Below are 22,386 nucleotides of genomic sequence, written 5' to 3' on the forward strand. Positions count from 1 at the left end.
TTATATTTTCGATAAGGTGAAGTGTTTTGTTATTATTTTATAACATTTTCTTGTGGTGAGTATGATTCAATGTGGATACGGAAATTGACCCTTACAACCAACATTTTAGGTACTCAAGGAGAAAACTTGATTGAATGTGATGTGATGCTTGAAGCGCGTACGAACGGGGAAAAATTGGGTTTTGTAATTTGTGAATTTTATGTAATAAATATTTCTTTGTTTTATTTTCTTCCGCTGGAAATTTCAAACAATAATTCATTTTTAATTAAGTTTATAATTCTTTGAATTTTACTTCAATTATCTTTGTAACCATTATTCTATTTAAAAAAAAAAGAAGAAAAAAATTATCGGCACATTTTCTAACTAAATAAGATTTTTCACAAATATCTTGGATGAAAATCCGGGATGTTACAGGGGGGTTGTTGGGATACTAGGAAAATCTCTTGGGTTAGCTGGAAATCTGTTTGTTTGCGTAAGGAGTATGGAGGTTTGGGGGTTAGACAGTTGTGTGAGTTCAACATAGCGTTGTTGGGGAAGTGGTGTTGGAGGATGCTGGTGGATAGAGAGGGGTTGTGGTTTAGAGTACTGGTAGCTAGGTATGGGCTTGAGGGAGGTAGTCTTCGGGCGGGCGGTCAGAGGGGGTCAGTGTGGTGGAGGGAGTTAGTGCGTATTAGGGAGGGTGTAGGTGAGCCAGGAGGCAGTTGGTTTAGGGAGCATGTTTCGAGGAGGGTGGGGGATGGCTCTGATACTCTCTTTTGGATCGATCCGTGGTTGGATGAGATTTCGTTGAGGGAGCGGTTTGGGCGCCTTTTTGAGTTGACCACGACCAAATCTCGTTCGGTCGCAGAGATGTTTGCTTTAGGTTGGGGGGCAGATGGGGGGGCGTGGGAGTGGCGGAGGCGTTTGTGGGTGTGGGAGGAGGAGATGTTGGGGGAGTGTCAGTCTTTACTTCTTGACATTTCTTTGCAGGATCAGGTTATTGACAGGTGGCAGTGGAGCCTTGACCCTGACACAGGTTACACGGTCAGGGGAGTTTATCAGCTTCTGACGTCTCAGGATTCAGTTACTTTGGATGATGCGGATAACCTTATTTGGCATTCTCAGGTTCCTTTGAAGGTTTCCATCTTTGCGTGGCGTTTATTGAGGGACAGGTTGCCCACGAGAGCAAACCTGGTTACTCGTGGCGTTTTGTCTCCTACGGTTGCCACTTGTGTTCTTGGATGTGGAGCGACTGAGTCGGCTCATCACTTATTTCTATCATGTAGTACTGCTGGATCGCTTTGGGATTTAGTTCGTGCATGGATTGGCATTTCCTTGGTGGATTCCACTTCTCTGCGTGATCATTTTGTTCAGTTTACGGCATCATTGGGTGGTTCTCGAGCGAGACGGTCTTTTCTGCAGCTTGTTTGGCTCGCTTGTGCTTGGGTGATATGGACAGAGAGAAATCATCGATTGTTCAAAGGCTCATCGGACACACCTCATACTTTATTGGACAAGATCAAGCTCTTCTCTTTTAGGTGGTTGAAGACGACGAACATCACGTTAGCTTTAAACCACCATAGCTGGTGGTCTAGTCCACTGTTGTGTTTGGGCCTTGTATGATTTTACTTTGATTTGTTTCTCTCTGACTCTCTTGTATTTTTATAGTCTACCTCGGTACGTCTTGTGCTGGGGAGACTGTTTGTGTTAATATATATATCATTTTAGCTTCTTCAAAAAAAACTTTAGGGCTGATATAAATTAAATTCATATTTAATTATCAACAAAAATAGTTGTAGGAATAGAAGAAGCTACTGAATCTATTTATTTATTTATTTACTGGATCTTCCATTCTTCTACTGTATCCACCGACCCCCACACACACACACTTCTCTCAAACAACAACAATAACATGGCGACAAGACCAAAGATTTATCTTTTCGGTGATTCCATCACTGAGGATTCCTTCTCTGTTGGAGGATGGGGTGCTTCTCTTGCCAATCATTTCTCTCGCACGGTACTATTCATTTTCCATCTTGTTTCATGTTTTTCTCTTTATGGGTTTTCTGATTCTGGTCTAAAGACTAAAGTTTGAAGCTTTTTGTAAATGGGTGTGGTGTTGTGTTGTGTTGTTTATCAGGTTGATGTGGTGCTTAGAGGGTATAGTGGGTACAATACAAGGTGGGCTTTGAAGGTGTTGGAAAGGGTTTTTCCTTTGTCACTTGGTGGTGACGGTGGAAATGTAACGGCTCCTGTTGCTTTGACTGTTTTCTTTGGAGCTAATGATGCTTGTCTTCCTAATAGATGTTCTGGTTTTCAACATGTCCCTCTCCATGAATACAAGGAAAATCTTTGTTCCATTGTCTCCTTCTTCAAGGTAACATATATTCCTATGTTGCACAAACACAAACACGGACACAACATGGACACTGAAACATCTGATAATAATTTGAGAAATGACACAATTCAGCTCAATTATAAGTGTCGGTGTCATATCTGTGTCCGGGACACGCCCAATCCAATAAGTGTCCGTGCTTCATAGATTGTAATGTAACAAAAGTTTTTCTTTTTATATGTTGTTAATTGTAAAAAAAAGTTTGAATAAAATGATTCGGTGTATGTTTGAATTCGCAATGAGTTTCACATAATTATAGTGAGTCATACTTTGGAGCTTCAACAAAATCACGGTGTCACAGTGAATTTGGAGCTTCAACAAATCACGGTGTTACTGTGATTTTGTCAAACCCGCCGTGTGTTAGGTAAAATATGCATGACAATGGTATTGAAACCTAGAAAAGGGTTGGTGTCTATAAAGTAAATAATTTGAAAGATGTATGGTAATGGTGTAGAGATGTTAGGCACATCATAATAATATGAAAAAATTATAGTGAAATTAAAATGGATTCTATTAAATCAAGTAGGTCACATACATTTAACAGGAGTCGTATGAGTTCCAGTTATGTTTCCGGCATGTGATTAAAAAAAATAGGTAAAATCAAACTAGAAAAAATTTCCGTTAATAAAATAGTGCGTTGTTGCTAGCACATTTCGATTTAATGTAACCACATATGTTGGTTTCGTAATATCTCAGACATCAGACACGCCTTAAATATGAAATAGTGGTGCTAAGTAAGTCACGTTTCTTTAGTGGCACAAAAAGGTTTATTTTAAATTAAAGTTTTAACTCCTTGTGGGTTTGATAAGCGTGCTTTGGTTGCGTATATTGCATGTTAGTGTTACAAAAAGATTAATTATTTGTCATTTGGTGGGGTTAGTTGTTATGATGATTTTTATATCTTCTGGGGTATTCAAATATTGTTTGTGGCTTGTGGGGCTTAAAGAATTGAATTGGAGAAGAGGGACCCTTCTAGAATAGGTGATGTCCAATAACACACGTGCAGTGGCTGTGGCACTTGTGTGTGATCAATAATACACTCTCCAAAGGTTGTTTTTTTTATTCCATGCTTTTCTGTGGGAGTGGAGTTTGCAATTTGCACGAGATGCTAGTGTAAAGGTCCATTTTTTATTGGTTTTCTTTTGTGGGATTGAGTAGGATCCTAACATTGTTTTCACAACCTAAACATTGTGTCTTCTTTCTTGGTGCCCATGCAATTATATTATCATCTGGTGTGGTCACCTATGAGCTGTTAGGTAGGCATACATGTTAGCAATGGGAAGGCCCACATTTACTATAGGAGTGGAAGAATGGTCCATCTCTTTAAGGATCAAGATATCAGCTTAACATTACTAGGGGAAAGTTTTTTGACCTTTGCTTGGCCCATAGGTTGATCATTGTTCTTTTTTGTTGCTAAAATAGGTTGATCACTGTTGACACTCCTGTTAAGTGCTCTCTTTTCGTAGTGCCTCCCTCTCTCCCTAAATAAACAATTCCTTCCTTTTTGAAAAATGAAAGTTCTTTCTTGTTTAGGAGATCATCCAAAGATCTCTTGTATGGCAAATCCAAATAGTTAATTGTCTCGTAATTTATTCCTGTTACTGACCTTAGGCGTTGCGACTTGAAGCTGTTATAAACGTTAAACATATAGTATGTCGAATATCACTGTTACATTTTTGGATGTTTGTCTGATTCTATGGCACTTTGTTTTAATTATTTGCACTTAAGATAAAAGTTAATACAAAATGTCAGACCTGAATCACACATCTGAGCACCACCAAAAGAAACCTGCCTTCACTATTTTGAATTCATATACAGTTTTCTGGATTGCGTAGATTTGAATCTGTTTTATCCTATCAGTACTGAAAAAATTAACAGTCGCAGTTGCATGCATGCCTTGCATTTTAGAGGAGATTCCTTTATTATTCAATTCTAGGGCTATTGTTTAAATGGTATAATTGGATATTGCAAATTTCCGTTGAATTTCAGAAGCGCTGGCCCACAACTCATGTTCTCCTCATAACTCCTCCTCCTATTGATGAAGATGCACGGCTCAGGTATTGTTTTATTGGTTTTCTTTGTTTGAGATTTAGGTGTATAATGCTATAGAGGTTAATCATATTCATACTTGAAGAATTTATAAAAACTATTGCAGATATCCGTATGTGGAGAATCCAGAGGGTCTTCCTGAAAGGACAAATGAAGCTGCTGGTGAATATGCTAGAGCATGCATCGCTGTTGCCACCGAATGTCAAATTCCTTTCATTGATCTCTGGACCAAAATGCAAATGTCACCTGATTGGAAAAAAGACTATTTAAGGTTCCAAAAAACTTAACATTCTATGTTTATCTTCACTAATGATATTTTGAAATCTATGGTATGGTTTGTTTAAAAATGCATAGACAACTGAAAATCGGACTAGTTTCATTTTAATGGAACTTAAGATTACACAGTTTCGATGATGCTAATAAACAAAGCTATCTACAATACATGTATTTTGCTACTTTCACCTGTTTTTCCTTACTATTGAGCCTACAACAGTTATTAACCGACGTGTATGATACTGTGTTATGATTATATTTTTGGTTTTGATATGAATCTAAAACTTTGTTTACTGAAATGCAGTGACGGTTTGCATCTCACTAATGAAGGGAATCAACTTGTCTTTGAGGAAGTCATCGAAAAACTGAGAGATGAAGGTTTGAGTTTAGAATCTATACCAATTGATCTCCCTCATATAGCTGATATTGACCCTAATGACCCTCTGAAGGCATTTCTATAGTTACAAGATGATATAGTACAAAAGGGGTATCCCATATTGAAAGATATGTAAATAGAGTAATTACTTGATAATATTTTGATCTTCCTTTTGCTGTAAGGATTCTCTAAAAGTGTCTTCTATGGGAAACAATATGTTAGGTAAGTGGTATATGCTTAGTAATAGTATTCGATATTTCGAATTCTTTTATTTGGTAATGGTTGTGAATTAGTCTGTCTAATACTTTTTCTTTCTAATGGAAAGAAGAGAAATATTGTGCTCAAGTGTCGATGAAGTTTGTATAATGCTCGATACAATTTAGCCTCTCAAAATTCAGTTAAATAGAGTAATTTAGACATGAAGTTAGTTCCCATTTCATGTTCAATTTCTCAGCACCATCTGGCATCTGGAATTTGTTGATATAAATAACTTGAGTATGTTATATACTATATACACCCTTCAATAGAGAGCAAATGCAGACGATAATCACATTTTTCTATGAAGTGTCAATGTTCCAAAAATCCGATCTAAGATATAACGAGACCTATTGGTCATAGTTTAATTGGTTCAACCAATTAATCACAGTTGAGTTGGATAACAAATAGTGGTAAAGATCTCCTTTCAAAATTCGGAACCCCTTTCAAATGGCCAAGATCTCCTTTTATAGAGAAATTCTGGATCTGGCAGTTGCGCCACGCGCAGGAAATTCTGCGCCCCGCGCCATCGACTGAATTGAAATGTATGAGAAGAAGAGAAGCGCCCTGCGCAGCTCCCTTCTGCCATCAGCAGGATCAAAATGCTACTATTTGCTCTGTTTTCTTCTATTACAAGTTATCTCTACACTAGTGCAATTTTCTTGTAAACTATGATAAAAACTAAACAAATTCTTACTAAATTTACTTTAAATTGATCAAATTTGAGTATAATAACTACGAGTCATTTGCGTAAAAAAAAAAAAACTAAGAGTCATCAGTGCACCAAAATAAATTGAATGATGTATTTTAAAACCTACAAACCTTTTTTACACCAAAAATGATTTTTTTATGACAAAAAATGAATCTTACTTATTTAAAAAAAATGTTAATCACTTATATAAATGAAACTACTTATTAAAAATATAAAAAATACTATTCATTCCCTACATGTGATTAGCATGATGCATTAATTAATGTTCATCAAGTGGATAATCATTCCCTTCATCATATTTTCAGTTGAAGTTGAACCCACCAACAACACACTTCTCTGAAACAACAAGTCAACAACAACATGGGGAGGCCACAGATTTATCTTTTTGGCGATTCAATCACTGAGATATCCTTTGATGTTGGTGGATGGGGTGCTTCTCTTGCCAACCATTTCTCTCGCACGGTAATATTCATTCTTTCATGTTTTCATGTCTGTTTCATGTTTTTGTGTTTTTCTTGTTACTCAAGACTCCATATATATTGTGTTTATAAATAGTCCACAATCTTCACTTACAAGCTGCTTTTTGAGTTGACTTATATCATATGCAACCCAAATTTTATGATCATATTTCAGTTTGACTTAGATCAAACTCAAATTTTTATTAGAAACATTCATGATTAGTTGGATCACCACAATGGTTATAGGGGATATACTCCGGCTATGCTTGAGCCTTGGGCGCCAGGAGTGTGTTAAGAGTTTCCCATTAACATTGGCATGCTGGTGAAAGCTTAAGATCTTGGAGTGCGCTCTTCTCAAGGTCTCAAGTTCGAATCTTTCCAGTGCCACTTTATGTGTTGGGTTAGTCCATACAGTACGTAACTCTAACTTTAAATGCCCCCTCTCCCCGATCTTTGGACTGGATACCAAATCTTAAACAAAGAAAAAGAAAAAAGAGTTTATAAGTGGGGAACAGTACACAATTACAAGTAGGTTTTGTTAGAGTTTGCAACCCACATTCTGTTTTTAGATTTTAATGTAAAGTTTGAAGCTTTTTGCAAATTGGGTTTGTGTTTCTTTTGAAAAGGGTAAATGGGTTTGTCTTGTGATGTTTAACAGGCAGATGTGGTGCTCAGAGGGTATAGTGGGTACAATACAAGGTGGGCACTGAAGGTGTTGGACAGAATTTTCCCTGTATCGCAGGGCGGTGATGGTGGAACCGAAACTGCTCCAATTGCTTTGACCATTTTCTTTGGGGCTAATGACGCTTCTCTTCCCAATAGATGCTCTGCTTTTCAACATGTCCCTCTAGATGAATACAAGGAGAACATTCGCTCCACAGTCTCCTTCTTCAAGGTAACACGTATTCGTATCAGTAACAATCGTTTGAATAAGAGATGTATGGTAATTGTTTTGAAACCTTGAAAAGGGTCACTGTACTGTTCTTTAGTGGCACAAAACATTTCTAAAGAATATCTAGTAAATAGTTTTGACCCTTATGGCTTTGATAAGGGTGCTTTGGTTGCATATATTGCATGTTAGGAAAAGATCAATTATTTGTCATTTGGGGGTTTTGTTGTTTTTATGATGATTGATGTATCATCTCGCTTACTATACTAGTGTTACACAGTGCAATGACCTCTACAACTGGTAGATTTATAGAGAAAATGTTTCTCTCTAAACGCAATGGTTGTGGAGGCTGCTGCACGGTGCACGAATGTAGGGATCCATGCAGAGTTGAATTGGAGAAGATGGGGCCCTTTTTAGATTTGAGAGGTGAAGAGAATAGGTGATGTCAAATGAACACAGGTGTAGTGGCTATAGGGACTCTGGTTGTCGCTGTTTGCCACTCGTGTGTGATCAATACACTCTCCCCAAAGGGTTTGATTCCATGCTTTTTCTATGGGTGGAGTTTGCACCAGATTCTTGTGCAAAGTCCACTTTCTCCTCCCCTTTTTAGAAAAAAAATGTTCTTTCTTGTTTAGATTTGTTAAGAAGTCCCACATCGGATGTGAGTTGGCCTGAACAAGCCGGTTTTGTAGGGTTGAGTTGGACCCAACTCCCAATTCTAAGTTGTATCAAAGCCATGCTTTGGCTTGGTGGGGGAGCGAGAGTGGATCCTGGTAATCCTATCAGTACTGGAAACATGAAAACAATGGCAGTTGCATGCATGCCTTGCATTTCTAGAGGAGTTTACTTTGTATTTTTTCTTTCAAATCTAGGCATCTTGTATAAATGGTTTATTTTGATACCTCAAATTTCCTTTGAGTTTCAGAAGCGATGGCTGACAACAAAAGTCATCCTCATAACTCCTCCTCCCATTGATGAAGATGCACGAGTTAGGTATTGTTTTAGTGTCTTTTTTTCTTCTTTTGTCACTGATATTATTAGGTTTTCTTTGTTTGTGACATTTAGATATATAATTCTATAGAAGAGGTTAATCAACTTGAAGAATTTCTAAAAATCTATTGCAGATATCCATTTGGGAACAATCCAGAGGGTCTTCCTGAAAGGACTAATGAAGCTGCTGGTGAATATGCTAAAGCATGCATTGCTGTGGCCACTGAATGCCATATTCCTTTCATTGATCTCTGGACCAAAATGCAACAGACACCTGATTGGAAAAAAGACTATTTAAGGTTCCAAAAAAGTTAACCTTCTATGTTTATCTTCGCTAACAATATTTTGGAATCTTGATGTTAACAGTTTTTATAAGTTTTCATTGCTGACTTGATTTTTCAAAATGACCAATTATGTAGCCATATACCGATATACGTGACTTGAGTTATGCCAAACTTACCAATTCTATATGAATTTGCAAAGCAGAATGTCATTCTTTATTGTCTATGATATGGTTTGATAAGAATATACGATTTTGTTTGCCGAAATGCAGTGACGGTTTGCATCTTACTAAAGAAGGGAATCAACTTGTCTTTGAGGAAGTAATCAAAAAACTGAGAGATGAAGGTTTGAGTCTAGAATCTATACCAATTGATCTCCCTCATGTATCTGATATTGACCCTAATGACCCCTTGAAGGCATTCCTGTAGTGACAGGATGATGTAGCAAAAGGGGTATGCCTTTTGGGAAATTACTGTACTGTTGCATTTCTTTGAAAGTGTTTGATATTTCAATTTCAGTGTGAATATGAACCAGATTGAAGTTTGAACAGTTTGTATAATGTTAAATAAAAGCATGTGGAACATCTTGATGTAAAAAACTTGTAATATATGTAAATATACACACTTGAATGGAAAGCAAAATGCCGATGATATCCGCATTTTTCTTCGAAGTGTGTCTGCATCTGGGTTGTGATTAAATGCAGTAAATAAAATGAGTACATTAAGGATCTTCTGCAATTTGATTTAGAAACAGTAGTAAATTATAAGTACTATGGAATCAAATCCATTAAGGGAGTACAAAGTTTCTTCTCCCTGAAATAGTCTCACTACCTGAAGTTTGGTGATAGCAAAACACATTCTTAATCTCATTTGTAGTGAAATGTTTTATGGTTAAATATAGAGTATTTTGTGAAAGTTTCTTCTTCCATTAATTTTTAGATATTTCTAAAAATGTAGAAGTTATTTTGTGTTTATTTACTAAAAATCATATTTTTAAATAAGTTATAAAAATGGTTTTCATGCCAAACTACTCAAAAACCACCTGAAATTCGAAAAAAGAAGGCAAGTAAGATGACTCAAGAAGAAAATTTTACTGCTCCGCTATTATTTTGTAATTTTTTATTATCTGGAGATTGAGAATGCAGTCCTTTGTCTCCCCGTTGCTCCTCATCCCTGTTTGTGTCTCTATCAGTATGTCAAATTAAAGTATCCTCCGCGCATAATTGTAGAAACTAATCCCTTAAATAATTGAGATTTATTTCTATTGTTTATGCTAAATATTGTTCTTGGTAGTATAGTTTACTGAAATGAATTAAATAATGTTGGGTGCATTTTAAAAAATTGCAGACATTTTTTCCACCAAAAAGGAATCTTAATTATTTATTAATTAGTGCATCAACAACAACATAGGTTGTTGGCACGCTACTGAATCTATGTAATGGATCTCCCCTTCTTTCATTTCTTCAGCTGAACCCACCAACCAACCATACACTTCTCTGATACAACAACATGACAAGGCCACAGATTTATCTTTTCGGCGATTCAATCACTGAGGAATCCTTCCATGTTGGAGGATGGGGTGCTTCTCTTGCCAACCATTTCTCTCGCACGGTAATATTCATGTCTCTTTCATGTTTTTGTGTTTTTCTTGTTACTCAAGACTACACATTATATGTTTGTGTTTATAAATGATTGACGACTGTCTTCACTTACAAGCCGGCTTTGTTAGAGTTGAATTAATTGCAACACAAATTTTAAAATGATATTGAAGATATTCAAGATTAGATGCTTGAGCCTTGGGTGTGAGGAGCGTGCTAAGAGTCTCACATTGACATTGAGTTTATATGTGGGAGCGTGCTAAAAGGTAAATGGGTTTGTGTTGTAATGTGTAACAGGCTGATGTGGTGCTCAGAGGGTATAGTGGGTACAACACAAGGTGGGCACTGAAAGTCTTGGACAGGGTTTTCCCCGAGTCACAGGGCGGTAACGGTGGAACCAAAACTGCTCCTATTGCTTTGACTGTCTTCTTTGGGGCTAATGATGCTTGTCTTCCCAATAGATGCTCTGCTTATCAACATGTACCTCTACATGAATACAAGGAGAACATTCGCTCCACAGTCTCCTTCTTCAAGGTAATACATTAGTCGCATTGTAGTAACAATCGTTTGAATAAAAGATGTATGGTCATGGTTTTGAAACCTTGAAAAGGGTCATCGCACTGTTCTTTAGTGGCACAAAATATTTCTAAAGAATATACTGGTAAATAGTTTTGACCCTTATGGCTTTGATAAGCGTGCTTTGGTTGCATATATTGCATGTTAGGAAAAGATTAATTATTTGTCATTGGTGGGTTTCGTTGCTATGACGATTGATGTATCGTCTCGCTCGCATTAATGTTACTCAATGCAATGACCTCTACAATTGGTTGATTTAAAGAGAGAAAAGTTTATCTCTAAATGCAACGGTTGTAGAGGCTGCTGCACGGTGCACGAATGTAGGGATCCATGAATATGGTTTTTTGGGATTTCGGAGTTGAATTGGAGAAGCTGAGGCTGAGGCCCTTTTTAGAAATGAGAGGTGAACAGAATAGGTGATATCAAATGAACACAGGTGCAATGGCTGTTGCTGTGTACTGGAAACATGAAAACAGTGGCAGTTGCATGCATATCTTGCATTTCTAGAGGAGTTTACTTTGTATTTTCATTTCAATTCTAGGCCTCTTGTATAATTGGATACTGCAATTTTCCTTTGAATTTCAGAAGCGATGGCCGACAACTAAAGTCATCCTTGTAACTCCTCCTCCCATTGATGAAGATGCACGGCTTAGGTATTGTTTTATTGCCGTTTTTTTCCTTCATTTTGTCGCTGATATTATTAGCTTTTTTTGTTTGTTTGTGACATTTAGATATAAATTCTATAGAGGTTAATCACACTTGAAAAATTTCTAAAAATCTATTGCAGATATCCTTTTGAGAACAATCCAGAGGGCCTTCCTGAAAGGACTAATGAAGCTGCTGGTGAATATGCTAAAGCATGCATTGCTGTGGCCACTGAATGTCACATTCCTTTCATTGATCTCTGGACCAAAATGCAACAGTTCCCTGACTGGAAAAAAGTTTATCTAAGGTTTATCTTCACTTACATCATTTTGGAGTCTTGATAGTAACCTTAGTTACTATTTACTAGTACTACCATTTAATTCAAAATACAAATGAACATGATGGCTTTGTCTTGGAATTGTCTGAATCTTGTCGAATTGTCATCACCATATAATATCAAAGCTTACTTGGTTTTTTAATAGTATGACCAATTCTGTAGCCATATACGTGACTTGAGTTATGCCAACAAAATTACCAATTATGTCTGAATTACCAATCTATGGTATGGTTTGATAAGAATATACGATTTTGTTTACTGAAATGCAGTGACGGTTTGCATCTTACTAATGGAGGGAATCAACTTGTCTTTGAGGAAGTAATCAGAACACTGAGAGATGAAGGTTTGAGTCTAGAATCTATACCAATTGATCTCCCTCTTGTATCTGATATTGACCCTAATGACCCCTTGAAGGCATTTCTATAGTAACAGGATGATGTAGCAAAGGGGTATATATCCCTTTTGGCAAATTACTGGACTGTTGCATTTCTTTGAATGTATTTGATATTTCAATTTCAGTATGAATGAACCAGATTGAAGTTTGAATGGTTTGTATAACGCTAGATTTTCAGATGCATTTCAACCTCTCTGAATCCAGTTAAATAAAACCATCTGGAATTTCTTGATATAAGAAACTTGTACTATATGTGTACATATACACCCTTGAGTAGAATGCAAAATGCGGATGATATCCGCATTTTGCTTTGAAGTGTGTCCTCATCTGGGTTGTGATTAAATGCAGTAAATAAGATGAGTACATTATGGATCTTGTGCAATTTGATTTGGAAACAGTAGTAAATTATAAGTACTATGAATCAATCCATTTGAAGGAAACAAAAAGGGATATAATAAAAACAACTTTTTAACATTTTCATTGTTCCAAATGACAAAGGATTCATTGTGATTTTCTCATATTTCTCAAGTGGAGAAATCAGAAATCTCCATCATTAAAACCACTTTTAACATTTTCTTTCTCATTAAATCAATGGCCTAAAATTCACTACACTCTTATGTAATGAACACAATTAACAAATTTTTTATTTTTATTTTTGCCTACACAATTTTTAAAAAGTTGCCAAAAACACAAGAAAAGGCTACGGTTTTTCTCGATCTACTAGAAGCCAGTGTTTTCCTGGCCACTTTTAGACAATTGACTATATAAGTGTCGCCGACACGTGTTTTAGGCAACACACCTTTTTTCGTGAAATGATCTAATGCTGAGAATTTTACACATAACACATTAAATACAGAGAAGTGAAGAATTGCAGGTTCGATTTGGCACTACATATGTATTGTGTTTATACGAAAGAAAAGAGTTTCAAAATAAATTTATACACAATATAATTGTTGATATATATTATGCAAAATTTTAAATTTATTTATTTGAGTTACACGTTAATTAATATGTTTATTTGTGTTAATTTGACCAACACAAAGAATAAGAAGGGAATCTAACTGTCTCACAAAAATGTATACATAATACAGCAACCTAACTTTTTATGAAGGTGAAAAGTGAAAAACAAAAGGCAATATGAATATATGATGCATGTGATGTGAAGTAGAAGAGTCGATGGTAGTGTGAAGAATTAAAAAAGGGGAAGGTATAATCAAATAATTTTGTATCATCATTTAAAAATTAAATAATACAAATGTGAAGTTGTAACTTTTTTTGACTAATGTGAAGTTGTAACGTAAAGGATTAAATAAATAATAATTAATTTTATAATTAAACAGAAAAATTGGTTGTGTGGAAGAAATTTTGATCGAGGATGTAACATTAATAAATCTTTACAAGAAACTACATTTTAATTTTTTTTTGGTTTACAATGAGCTAGAGATCGAACCCAAGACCTATAATGTAATATCCAAACCCCTCACCACTAGATCAAACCTAGTGGCTTAACCACATTTTAATTTTATGTATTAAGATTATTACTTAATTTTATTTGTAGAAAACAAAATTAGATGAGTTAGGTCGCAGAGATTTACCAATTTGACTTTTTTTTTTTACAATGGAGCAAATGATTGAACACAAGATCTTATGCATACTACCCAAATCTATCACCACTGGATTAAATCTAGTGGTTTCACATTTGACAACTTTAATTATATTTTAATTATTATTACATTTTTTTATGTGACATTCGAGTTATGATTTTGTTAATTTTTCAAATACCCCAAAAGCCTATATATAAAGAAAAATGTTAGAAACATATAGTACACGCTTTTCATATAATGTTTCATGTATTTTTTATAAGAACATCTCTAACAATAATATTTTAAACAAGTTTTATAGAACAAGCTACCGTTCCATATATCGTTATTCTTCTTATTAGAGTATATTTATATAGCTGATTGATCAATTTTATAGAAATTTGAAATTAATTTTATGCCTTGAAGTATAAATAAAAAGTAAAAATATTATTTATTATTAAACCACCACAAACTACCTTAACTATCTACGGCATTTCTTACACAACTTACTCATCAACCATAGAATTAATCACATTTTCTGTTATATATATCATCATATATATTATATAGACATAGAAGCAAATCTGCATCTCCTTTGGGAAGGGTTTATAAACAAATATGATTATCTCTATCATAGTATTTACTCTTTTCTAATATGGAGATAGATCAAGAACCGCAACTACAAAAATCAGGTTAGTTTCTCAATCAAACTCCTTTTTTTTTTTTTAATTAAAGAAAATAATTTAATCACCACTATACAAAGGGGAAAATTTAGAAATTCAATAATTTAAAGATTTGAAACTTTTTATATAATAATCACCACTTAACAAAAGTGATCGATTTTGAAATTCAATAATTTTAAAATTAATTTTTAGATATTTTTTTAAAAAAGTAGAAATTATTTTGTGTTTATTCACTGAAAATCATATTTTTAAATAAGTTATAAAAATGATTTTCATCAAAAACTACTCAAAAAAATCTCAAATTTATACTATTAATAATTTTAATTATTTTTTAACAACAATACAAAATCATAAAACTATAACTAATTCAATTTTTGTTGAATATTGTAGATAACAAAATAATGCTGAACTCAGACATAAATATTATAATGGTCACTACTACCACTCAGCAACCTCAACAACATCCAAGATTCAAAAATTACATATGGTGGTTTCGTGTATCCCTTTACATAATCTTCCTTTTAGCTGGTCAATCTTCTTCTCTTCTTTTAGAAAGATTATATTATGATAAAGGTGGTAATAGCAAATGGATGATATCATTTGTTCAATCAGCTGGATTTCCATTACTACTTCCACTCATTTTTTACTTCAAACCACATGCAAAATTTGATAATAATAAAACCAAATATTTCACACTCTACATAGGTTTTGGCATACTTTTAACAGGTGTGTATTTGATGTATTCCTATGGACTTCAATATCTTCCACTTTCAACTTTTTCTCTAATATGTTCAACTGAATTAGCCTTCAATGCGTTATTTTCGTACTTTCTTAATTCTCAAAAATTTACGGCGTTGATATTCAATTCCGTGTTTCTCCTTACGATGTCAACTTCATTACTCGCTGTGGATTCGATTTCTGATCAAGACTCAAGTACTGATCTTCGTAAAGAAAATTACATACTTGGTTTTCTTTTCACTCTTTGTGCATGTGCTACATTCTCCTTATATTTAGCACTTGTACAATTTTCTTTTGAGAAAATTATAAAAAGACAAACATTTTCAGCTATATTGGACATGCAATTTTATCCATCTTTTTTTGCTACTTGTGCTTGTGTTATTGGATTGTTTGCAAGTGGAGAATGGAAAATTTTGGATAAGGAGAAGAAGGAGTTTGTAAATGGAAAAGTGTCCTATATTATGACTTTACTTTGTTGTTGTGTGACATGGCAAATATGTTACATTGGAATGTTGGGGTTAGTTTTTGAGGTATCTTCATTATTTGCTAATATAATAGGTTCTTTGGTGTTGCCCTTAGTTTCAACTCTTTCTGTTTTGTTCTTCCATGATAAGATTGATGGAGTCAAATCTATAGCTTTGATGTTAGCAATATGGGGATTTCTTTCATATATTTATCAACATTATTTAGATGATAAAAAAGCTAAGGTAGAAGATCATTGTCTTGAGGTTTCAAGGGGTGAGATTGAAGTTATACCATCACTTTTGAATTGAGTTGTGAGAAGAAGATTGATAAAAGGTGATGTTGTTTTTGCAACTTTATTGAGTCTAGCAAGATATATTAATACATTTTCCATGGATCACATATTTGTATTTACTTATGTATGAAACAAAACATGTATCTGCCTGTATAAAATGCAAAGTTGTGTGTGTTTTATAAAAAAATTATTGAAATTAGTATTCATTTGTGACTAAAATCTATTGATTTGATTGGATAACATGATTAACATTCATGAATGTGTTTTTAGAAGACTAGTATGTGTATGTCTGAATAATAAATTTATGTTCACATGTATTTAAGTTTCGGTTCAACCAGCTATACGAATATTGTTAGATTAGACATTTTTACTTGAATTTGAACGCAGAATTTTGCAGTTGTGTGTAAATTTCAATGGTGCTTGTCATTTCGTCTACAAACAAAAAAAGTTATTTTACTCATGCATCCAATTATATTCTACTACAAAATGTTCAATCTATTTTAAAATAAAATAAAGTCATCCCACTTAAAGGATGCAATTCATCGTTTTATGAGTTTAGCCCAATAGGTAAGAATATTATATTATATATACAGAAATTGAGTTTCGAATTCTGAATATTCCACTTTTCCATTTTAAAAGTGAAATTGCTCCATATGCTGTAAAAAATGCTGAGTTATATATGGACTTAGCATAAAACCATTAGAGACATCATGTTTCCAAACCCACTTATCTTTATCCAATCTAGTTGGGGATATATCTGCCAATAACAACATCAACTCAACAACTAAGTTACATGAATATAATATTTTTATATAGTCAGTGCATAAAACTCAATCTCTATGCATATAATAAATTTTTATTTAAACAGAACAGAGCTGGATAGTCAAAATATATAAAGGGGTGATCATCATCTAAATCTAAACAAGATAAAATTTCATACATCTCTTTGATGCTTCTTTGATTTTGACATAAATCTATAAATTTTTTATTTAACTTAAATTTTTAAATAAAATATAATAAATATCATTGTTACAGAGGATTTTTGGTCCTCAGTAATTACCAAAAGACAAAGCCATAATTATAACGGTTAAGGCCATCCATAATTAGTTTTTAAATTAAAAAAAGGCCATCCATAATTATAGAGAGACAGAAAATAACATTTTATTTTTTTTTTAAAAAAAAAAAAGACAGAAAATTAAGTAGGAATGTATATCATCATTTACTACAATTAGTTGTATTGTATTATTATGAGACAGAGAGTACTCAACTACTCATACACTTATGATTTATGAAGTACAAATACAAGAAGTAAAATTTTCCTTTAAGGCTTTTTAAATTTTTAAAGCATGTTAAGGGACCTTAGCACATATTAAGGACCTAAATTGTAACCAAAAAAATATTAAGGACCTAAATTAATAAGGGTTTCTATCTTATTCCTTAGGAAATTTCTTTTGGCGTCCCATGAGTTTCTCAAACACCATATGCTATTTATAACATCCGCTACTTAAGTAGAGGATGAGTAAATATAGAATGTGCGAGAAACTCATAGAGACCAAAAGAAACTTTGTATTCCTTTTAAGGGCCTGAATCAATGATGCTTTGGATCTGGGCCTTGGGGACTAAGTCTTCCAGGCAAACGTGGGCTTTCTTGTATTTCTGCTAACCATCTCCTCAAATTAGCAACATGCTTACCATAATGTGAATCTTCTTTTGCCTCATTGATCTTCAAATTCGTTGAAATTCCTAAAGGTCGAGATTCACTATAAGATAATGAGAGTAAAGCAAGTATGAAGCACACCCAGAACCATGGTTTCGGTTTCAGCATTTTCATATGATGAAGTGTTTGAAAAAATAATCTATTTATATAATGAAATGCATATGAAATGGATATATATAGATGGAAAAATTAATATAGTAGAGCCCATATGCTTGCTACCAATAGTTTTTGTCTCAATATTTTACAATGTTTCAAACAAATTTCTTTAAGTGATCCAGTAATGAAGCAGTTTTGTAATTTGATGACTCAGACAATTTACCTATTTACTTGTTCTATTTTCAGTTTCCATTATGTCTAAGATATCTCATGCTTTCAAAATTGCCAATACATTTACGACTTCAATTTTCCTCATTGGCTTAAGCTGACCCTCACATCACATCCAAAGTTAAATAAAGTTCATATCCTTTGTCCAAAACAAAAGTTCATATATATACTTTATTCCCATCTATCTAACTTAGTAACTTCCTCTTGCGAGTCTCTTATTTGGATGAGATAATTAATGTCTAGAAATGAGTTTATACTTTATAATTGTAGAGACAAACTTATTTTGTAAGGATTAGTTGAACTAAATTCATTGATATCTACGCACTAAATATATCGATTCAGATCCTCTACTATTTATATCTACGCACTAAATTCATTGATGTTCGACGTGCGTGAGTGTATTGGGAAATACTCAAATCCTAATTAGAATAAAAATAGAATCTAAATGAGTTTACATCATCACGTTCCAAACATATTTTATAAAAATAAATTGTATCCGATATAAAAATCTAATACTTACAGAATATGCCTTAGGACACTTTAGCTAGCGGCATAAAACAGTACCAATAGTATAACGAAGTTGGGCTGCTTTATTGGTTTTCATGCATCACTCTATTGCGTACGATGTTTTCTCTCCCCACCTCTCGTGAATCTTTTATTCCTGAATTCCGAAGTTTTTTTTTTTTTGCCTTGAAAACAAATTTCGGTTTCTAAAAACCGAAATTTACTCTGAATTTGCACTAGTAAAAATTCGATTTCTGCGAACCGAATTTTTCTGCAAGGGTAAAATTTGAATATTGGGGTATAAAAGATTCACAGGGTGTGAGAGAAAACATCATTGCGTACGTAATGATAATCATGCAGTTTTTGCTTTATTTTTTAGATGTATAAAGATTGAATCGTCAATTATATTAGCTCTAATGAAGCCACTAAGAATAGACTAAACGAAGCTATTGGTTTAAACATTCGTGGCCCATTTAACTCAAAATGGAAATATATATAAACAAAAGGGTGCAAGCCAACTCAAAAGACTCAAACACACGTTAGAGCCATTACCTTCGAAAGATCTATATAGTACTCTATCAACCGGCGTTACGGCTTAAACCATTCATTAATTCTATTTAATTAGTAGTATCACTAATATATTTTGACCAAAAATATAGATTGAAGCAAACTATGGCTAGTAGTGGTGCACAAGGAGAACTTCCCACCCCTTTCACGTACCGGAAAATCGCAGAAGCAATAATATAATACATTAAGCATCAAGTGAGAAGATAGGTTGGAGCAGCACTGACGCGAAGGCCATAACAACGCCTCAATGCCGGTTGAAGCCAAAAGTTGGTGATGGATAAGAACCACAAGTAGAACAAAATACGATGGAAATGGGGGAGAGATTAGACAATGTAGACCAACACGTACCCTATGAAAACCTAGGGGAGGGAGGGAGCTTCGCAATGGTTACTCTCTAAAAATTAATCTCGTGAATTTTTTTGATACGCATGACTATGAATCAAACCCCTAACTATATACTTAATTAAGATGACCAAAACTCTCATCACTTAGACTAATTTATTGTTGGTACGATGTCAATTTTTTTATGTTCAAATAACACCAATCATTTGTTATATATATCCCCTTTAGTCAAATGTTGGCAAAAAAATTTAGGCAAAATTAAGTTTGTGGTCCTTTATGTTATTTTTTTTAAAATTGATCTTTTATGTTACATTTTGTTTGCACGTTAACTTTTAAGTTATACTTCTCTAGCACTGGTATTTTTATGTTATATTTCGTGATTGTACGAAAAACAATTTTTGTTTCACAACTAAAAATGACCAATATTCAGTGTGCTCATTCATCACACTTCACACTAGAGATGATCGAAATTTACTACTATTTTAGGTTTGTGAATTCATATCGTTGTTCATGAATTATACACAAAGAACAAGTTATTGTTGATGAAAAAATTTAATTAACTATTGTACATGGGGAATAAGTTGATAAAAAAATCATATAATAAGGGGTACAAGTTGTTGTTGATGAAATTTTTTAATCAAATATTATACACAAAGAACAAATTATTGTTGATGAAAAAATTTAGTTAAATATTGTACATGGGAAAATTGATAAAAAAAATTAAATAATATGGGGAATAAGTTGTTTTCGGTAAAAAAATTTAAATGAACTACTATATACGAAAAACAAAGTTGTTGTTGATGAAAAAATTTACATTAACTATTGTACACGGGGAAACTGATAAAAAAATTAAATAATACCTGAAACAAGTTGTTTATGATAAAAAAAATTAAATAAATTACTATATACGGGGAAAAAATTGTTGTTTTCCTCTTAACTTTGTTATCTCCAAAAAAAGACTTCATAACTCCTAACGAACCCCACGACCCAAGAACCCCCTTGAAAATAGACGCGTGGAACGCGCTACCCGTGCGGAAGCACTCATTAGTTACTTTTCTACTAAAATTAGGTACTCCTATTCTAAAGGTTTTGAATTTGTATGTAATTAAAATTTAAAGATAAAAGTGAACGGAGAAAAGATATGAACAAATTTGACATGTCTATGTGAATTATCTTAATATTCAAATTCAGCCCCCCCTTTTTTTTTGTAATACAGAATTTGATAAGAAAATTGACATTAATGCAAATATAAAGTAACTTAAAAGATTATTTCGAGAAAAAAAAAAATTCAAAGAGTTAAAACTTAAAAAACCACTAACATAATTTTGCCTCAAATTTATTAACACAATTGAGAGATAGATCACCATTGGGATGTTATTAACACAAAAAAGAGGGAATGTTTTTAAAAGAAATTATTAACTACCAGTCTACAACAGACTCAAGCACAAAAACATGCTTAGATTAGAGTAACAAGTACAGATAAAATTAGAACGGACAATTAAGTTCCTCGCATATTATAGATCAAATACATCAACTTTTGTTGATCTATATATTTCTTATAAAAATAACAGAAAGAGTATTATTTAGTGGTGTCTTGGATCTGGCCCACTAGGACTAAGACGACTCGGCCTGCGCGGTTTTTCCTTAGACAATGTCGATAACCATGTTCGGAGAACATGCTCAACCCCTAAACCTGAATCTTTTGCAACATTGCTCCTAAGACCATTTTGATTAGTACCTAATGGACGAGACTCTGAGTATGAAATTGATAGCAACACCAACATAAGGATCACACACAACCTCAATTTTGCCATTTCTTGTACAACAATGATTTAAGATAGATACCAAAATTTCTGTACACAATGCAACCTTGAGCATAGGTTTGAAGTCAAAATTGTATGATTTATATATATAGGCTAACAAAATGCATATCTACAATTTCTTATATGACTTTCCAAATATTTAATTTAACAATTTGTGGGGTTCTCATTGTGTACATGCATTGAGAAAAGGTCAGCTATAAAAATCAAATCATGAGCATGTATAATCCTCTTAAGGGCTCTATCATTTGCCGACACAACAATTTCTTTTTTAACATTTCAGGTAAGTTTGAAATCTTTAATTGTATTGATTTCTTTTGTAATAAAATAATTTCAGCTATCTCAAGTTGGAGTTATATAGAGCATGCGCATTTCACTTACAAAGACAACAAAAACTACTAGCTATGCCTATGTATTATTAGGCCACAAGTATACTATAAGATCACTTCTGTCTGTTTGCGCTTTATATAAAGGGTGTACTCTTTCATTCAATGATCTATCTATATATATATAAAGAGAGATGCATGTATTTAGTATTAATTAGAAAGTGAATTAATTTTTTTTAGTCTAACCCTCTCTGGTTCCTAAGGAAATATGAACTCTATTAATCCGAAGTTCAACCAGCCAACTCGATAAAAATAGTCTCAACTCTCAACCAAAATTTAAACTCGAATTTTCCTGAACGATTCATCGTTAATTGAAGTCTATCTGCCACTTGAGTCTGACCACTTTGCCCGAGACCACCCTTATCATTTTAATCTTTACCTCTTTCACGAGCGCTACCAAGAAATTCAGTATTCAATACAAGGACCGGCTAATTCATGGGTCCATTTTCGTTGGGTCACGAGGGGTAGTCAGTGGATGATCCACATTGGGCTTAAGAGCAACGATACATGTGACTTGAGCACCACATTTTTATCCAAAACTTTAAGGTAACTTTCGGTACAAGGAGCCGGTTGAACCATCGGCTTTGATACCTTTGTTGGGTCAAGAGGGACAACCGGGGGATTATCCACATTGGACTCAGAGCAATCATATAAGTGAGTTAGACACGACATATTTACCCAAAACCTTAAGATTATTTATGGGTCATCTCATTTATAAAGTATTTTGCCTTCACTTTTTTAAGCAATAACATAGACTCGAC

General features: G+C 33.7%; 4 protein-coding genes across 4 annotated transcripts; all 4 read left to right on the plus strand.

Moving 5' to 3' along the window:
* Positions 1–1,788: 1,788 nt before the first annotated feature.
* LOC123898063 (GDSL esterase/lipase At5g45920-like) lies at positions 1,789–5,491 on the plus strand. The gene is made up of 5 exons (XM_045948914.1): positions 1,789–1,996; positions 2,120–2,356; positions 4,364–4,431; positions 4,530–4,694; positions 5,001–5,491. The coding sequence occupies exons 1-5, from the start codon at positions 1,892–1,894 to the stop codon at positions 5,155–5,157; spliced, it is 732 nt and encodes a 243-aa protein (XP_045804870.1). The 5' UTR covers positions 1,789–1,891; the 3' UTR covers positions 5,158–5,491.
* An 820-nt stretch (positions 5,492–6,311) lies between these two features.
* LOC123898064 (GDSL esterase/lipase At5g45920-like) lies at positions 6,312–9,328 on the plus strand. The gene is made up of 5 exons (XM_045948915.1): positions 6,312–6,501; positions 7,156–7,392; positions 8,312–8,379; positions 8,511–8,675; positions 8,930–9,328. The coding sequence occupies exons 1-5, from the start codon at positions 6,400–6,402 to the stop codon at positions 9,084–9,086; spliced, it is 729 nt and encodes a 242-aa protein (XP_045804871.1). The 5' UTR covers positions 6,312–6,399; the 3' UTR covers positions 9,087–9,328.
* A 671-nt stretch (positions 9,329–9,999) lies between these two features.
* Positions 10,000–12,579, plus strand: LOC123898065 (GDSL esterase/lipase At5g45920-like). Its single transcript, XM_045948916.1, has 5 exons — positions 10,000–10,268; positions 10,553–10,789; positions 11,417–11,484; positions 11,619–11,783; positions 12,083–12,579. The coding sequence occupies exons 1-5, from the start codon at positions 10,167–10,169 to the stop codon at positions 12,237–12,239; spliced, it is 729 nt and encodes a 242-aa protein (XP_045804872.1). The 5' UTR covers positions 10,000–10,166; the 3' UTR covers positions 12,240–12,579.
* Positions 12,580–14,192: 1,613 nt separating this feature from the next.
* On the plus strand, positions 14,193–16,171 carry LOC123898179 (probable purine permease 11). Its single transcript, XM_045949072.1, has 2 exons — positions 14,193–14,479; positions 14,861–16,171. The coding sequence occupies exons 1-2, from the start codon at positions 14,443–14,445 to the stop codon at positions 15,979–15,981; spliced, it is 1,158 nt and encodes a 385-aa protein (XP_045805028.1). The 5' UTR covers positions 14,193–14,442; the 3' UTR covers positions 15,982–16,171.
* Positions 16,172–22,386: the final 6,215 nt, after the last annotated feature.

The sequence above is a fragment of the Trifolium pratense genome, linkage group LG7 (genome assembly GCF_020283565.1).
Source record: "Trifolium pratense cultivar HEN17-A07 linkage group LG7, ARS_RC_1.1, whole genome shotgun sequence".
Taxonomy (NCBI): domain Eukaryota; kingdom Viridiplantae; phylum Streptophyta; class Magnoliopsida; order Fabales; family Fabaceae; genus Trifolium; species Trifolium pratense.

Bases quoted from the DNA above. Each gene is read 5' to 3' on its own strand.
- LOC123898179 (XM_045949072.1), top strand. From the start codon at position 14,443: ATGGAGATAGATCAAGAACCGCAACTACAAAAATCAG. The intron at 14,480-14,860 runs GTTAGTTTCTCA...TGAATATTGTAG, and splicing joins ACCGCAACTACAAAAATCAG to ATAACAAAATAATGCTGAAC.
- LOC123898064 (XM_045948915.1), top strand. From the start codon at position 6,400: ATGGGGAGGCCACAGATTTATCTTTTTGGCGATTCAATCACTGAGATA. The intron at 6,502-7,155 runs GTAATATTCATT...GATGTTTAACAG, and splicing joins CCAACCATTTCTCTCGCACG to GCAGATGTGGTGCTCAGAGG. The intron at 8,380-8,510 runs GTATTGTTTTAG...AATCTATTGCAG, and splicing joins GATGAAGATGCACGAGTTAG to ATATCCATTTGGGAACAATC.
- LOC123898065 (XM_045948916.1), top strand. From the start codon at position 10,167: ATGACAAGGCCACAGATTTATCTTTTCGGCGATTCAATCACTGAGGAA. The intron at 10,269-10,552 runs GTAATATTCATG...AATGTGTAACAG, and splicing joins CCAACCATTTCTCTCGCACG to GCTGATGTGGTGCTCAGAGG. The intron at 11,485-11,618 runs GTATTGTTTTAT...AATCTATTGCAG, and splicing joins GATGAAGATGCACGGCTTAG to ATATCCTTTTGAGAACAATC.
- LOC123898063 (XM_045948914.1), top strand. From the start codon at position 1,892: ATGGCGACAAGACCAAAGATTTATCTTTTCGGTGATTCCATCACTGAG. The intron at 2,357-4,363 runs GTAACATATATT...GTTGAATTTCAG, and splicing joins CCATTGTCTCCTTCTTCAAG to AAGCGCTGGCCCACAACTCA. The intron at 4,432-4,529 runs GTATTGTTTTAT...AAACTATTGCAG, and splicing joins GATGAAGATGCACGGCTCAG to ATATCCGTATGTGGAGAATC.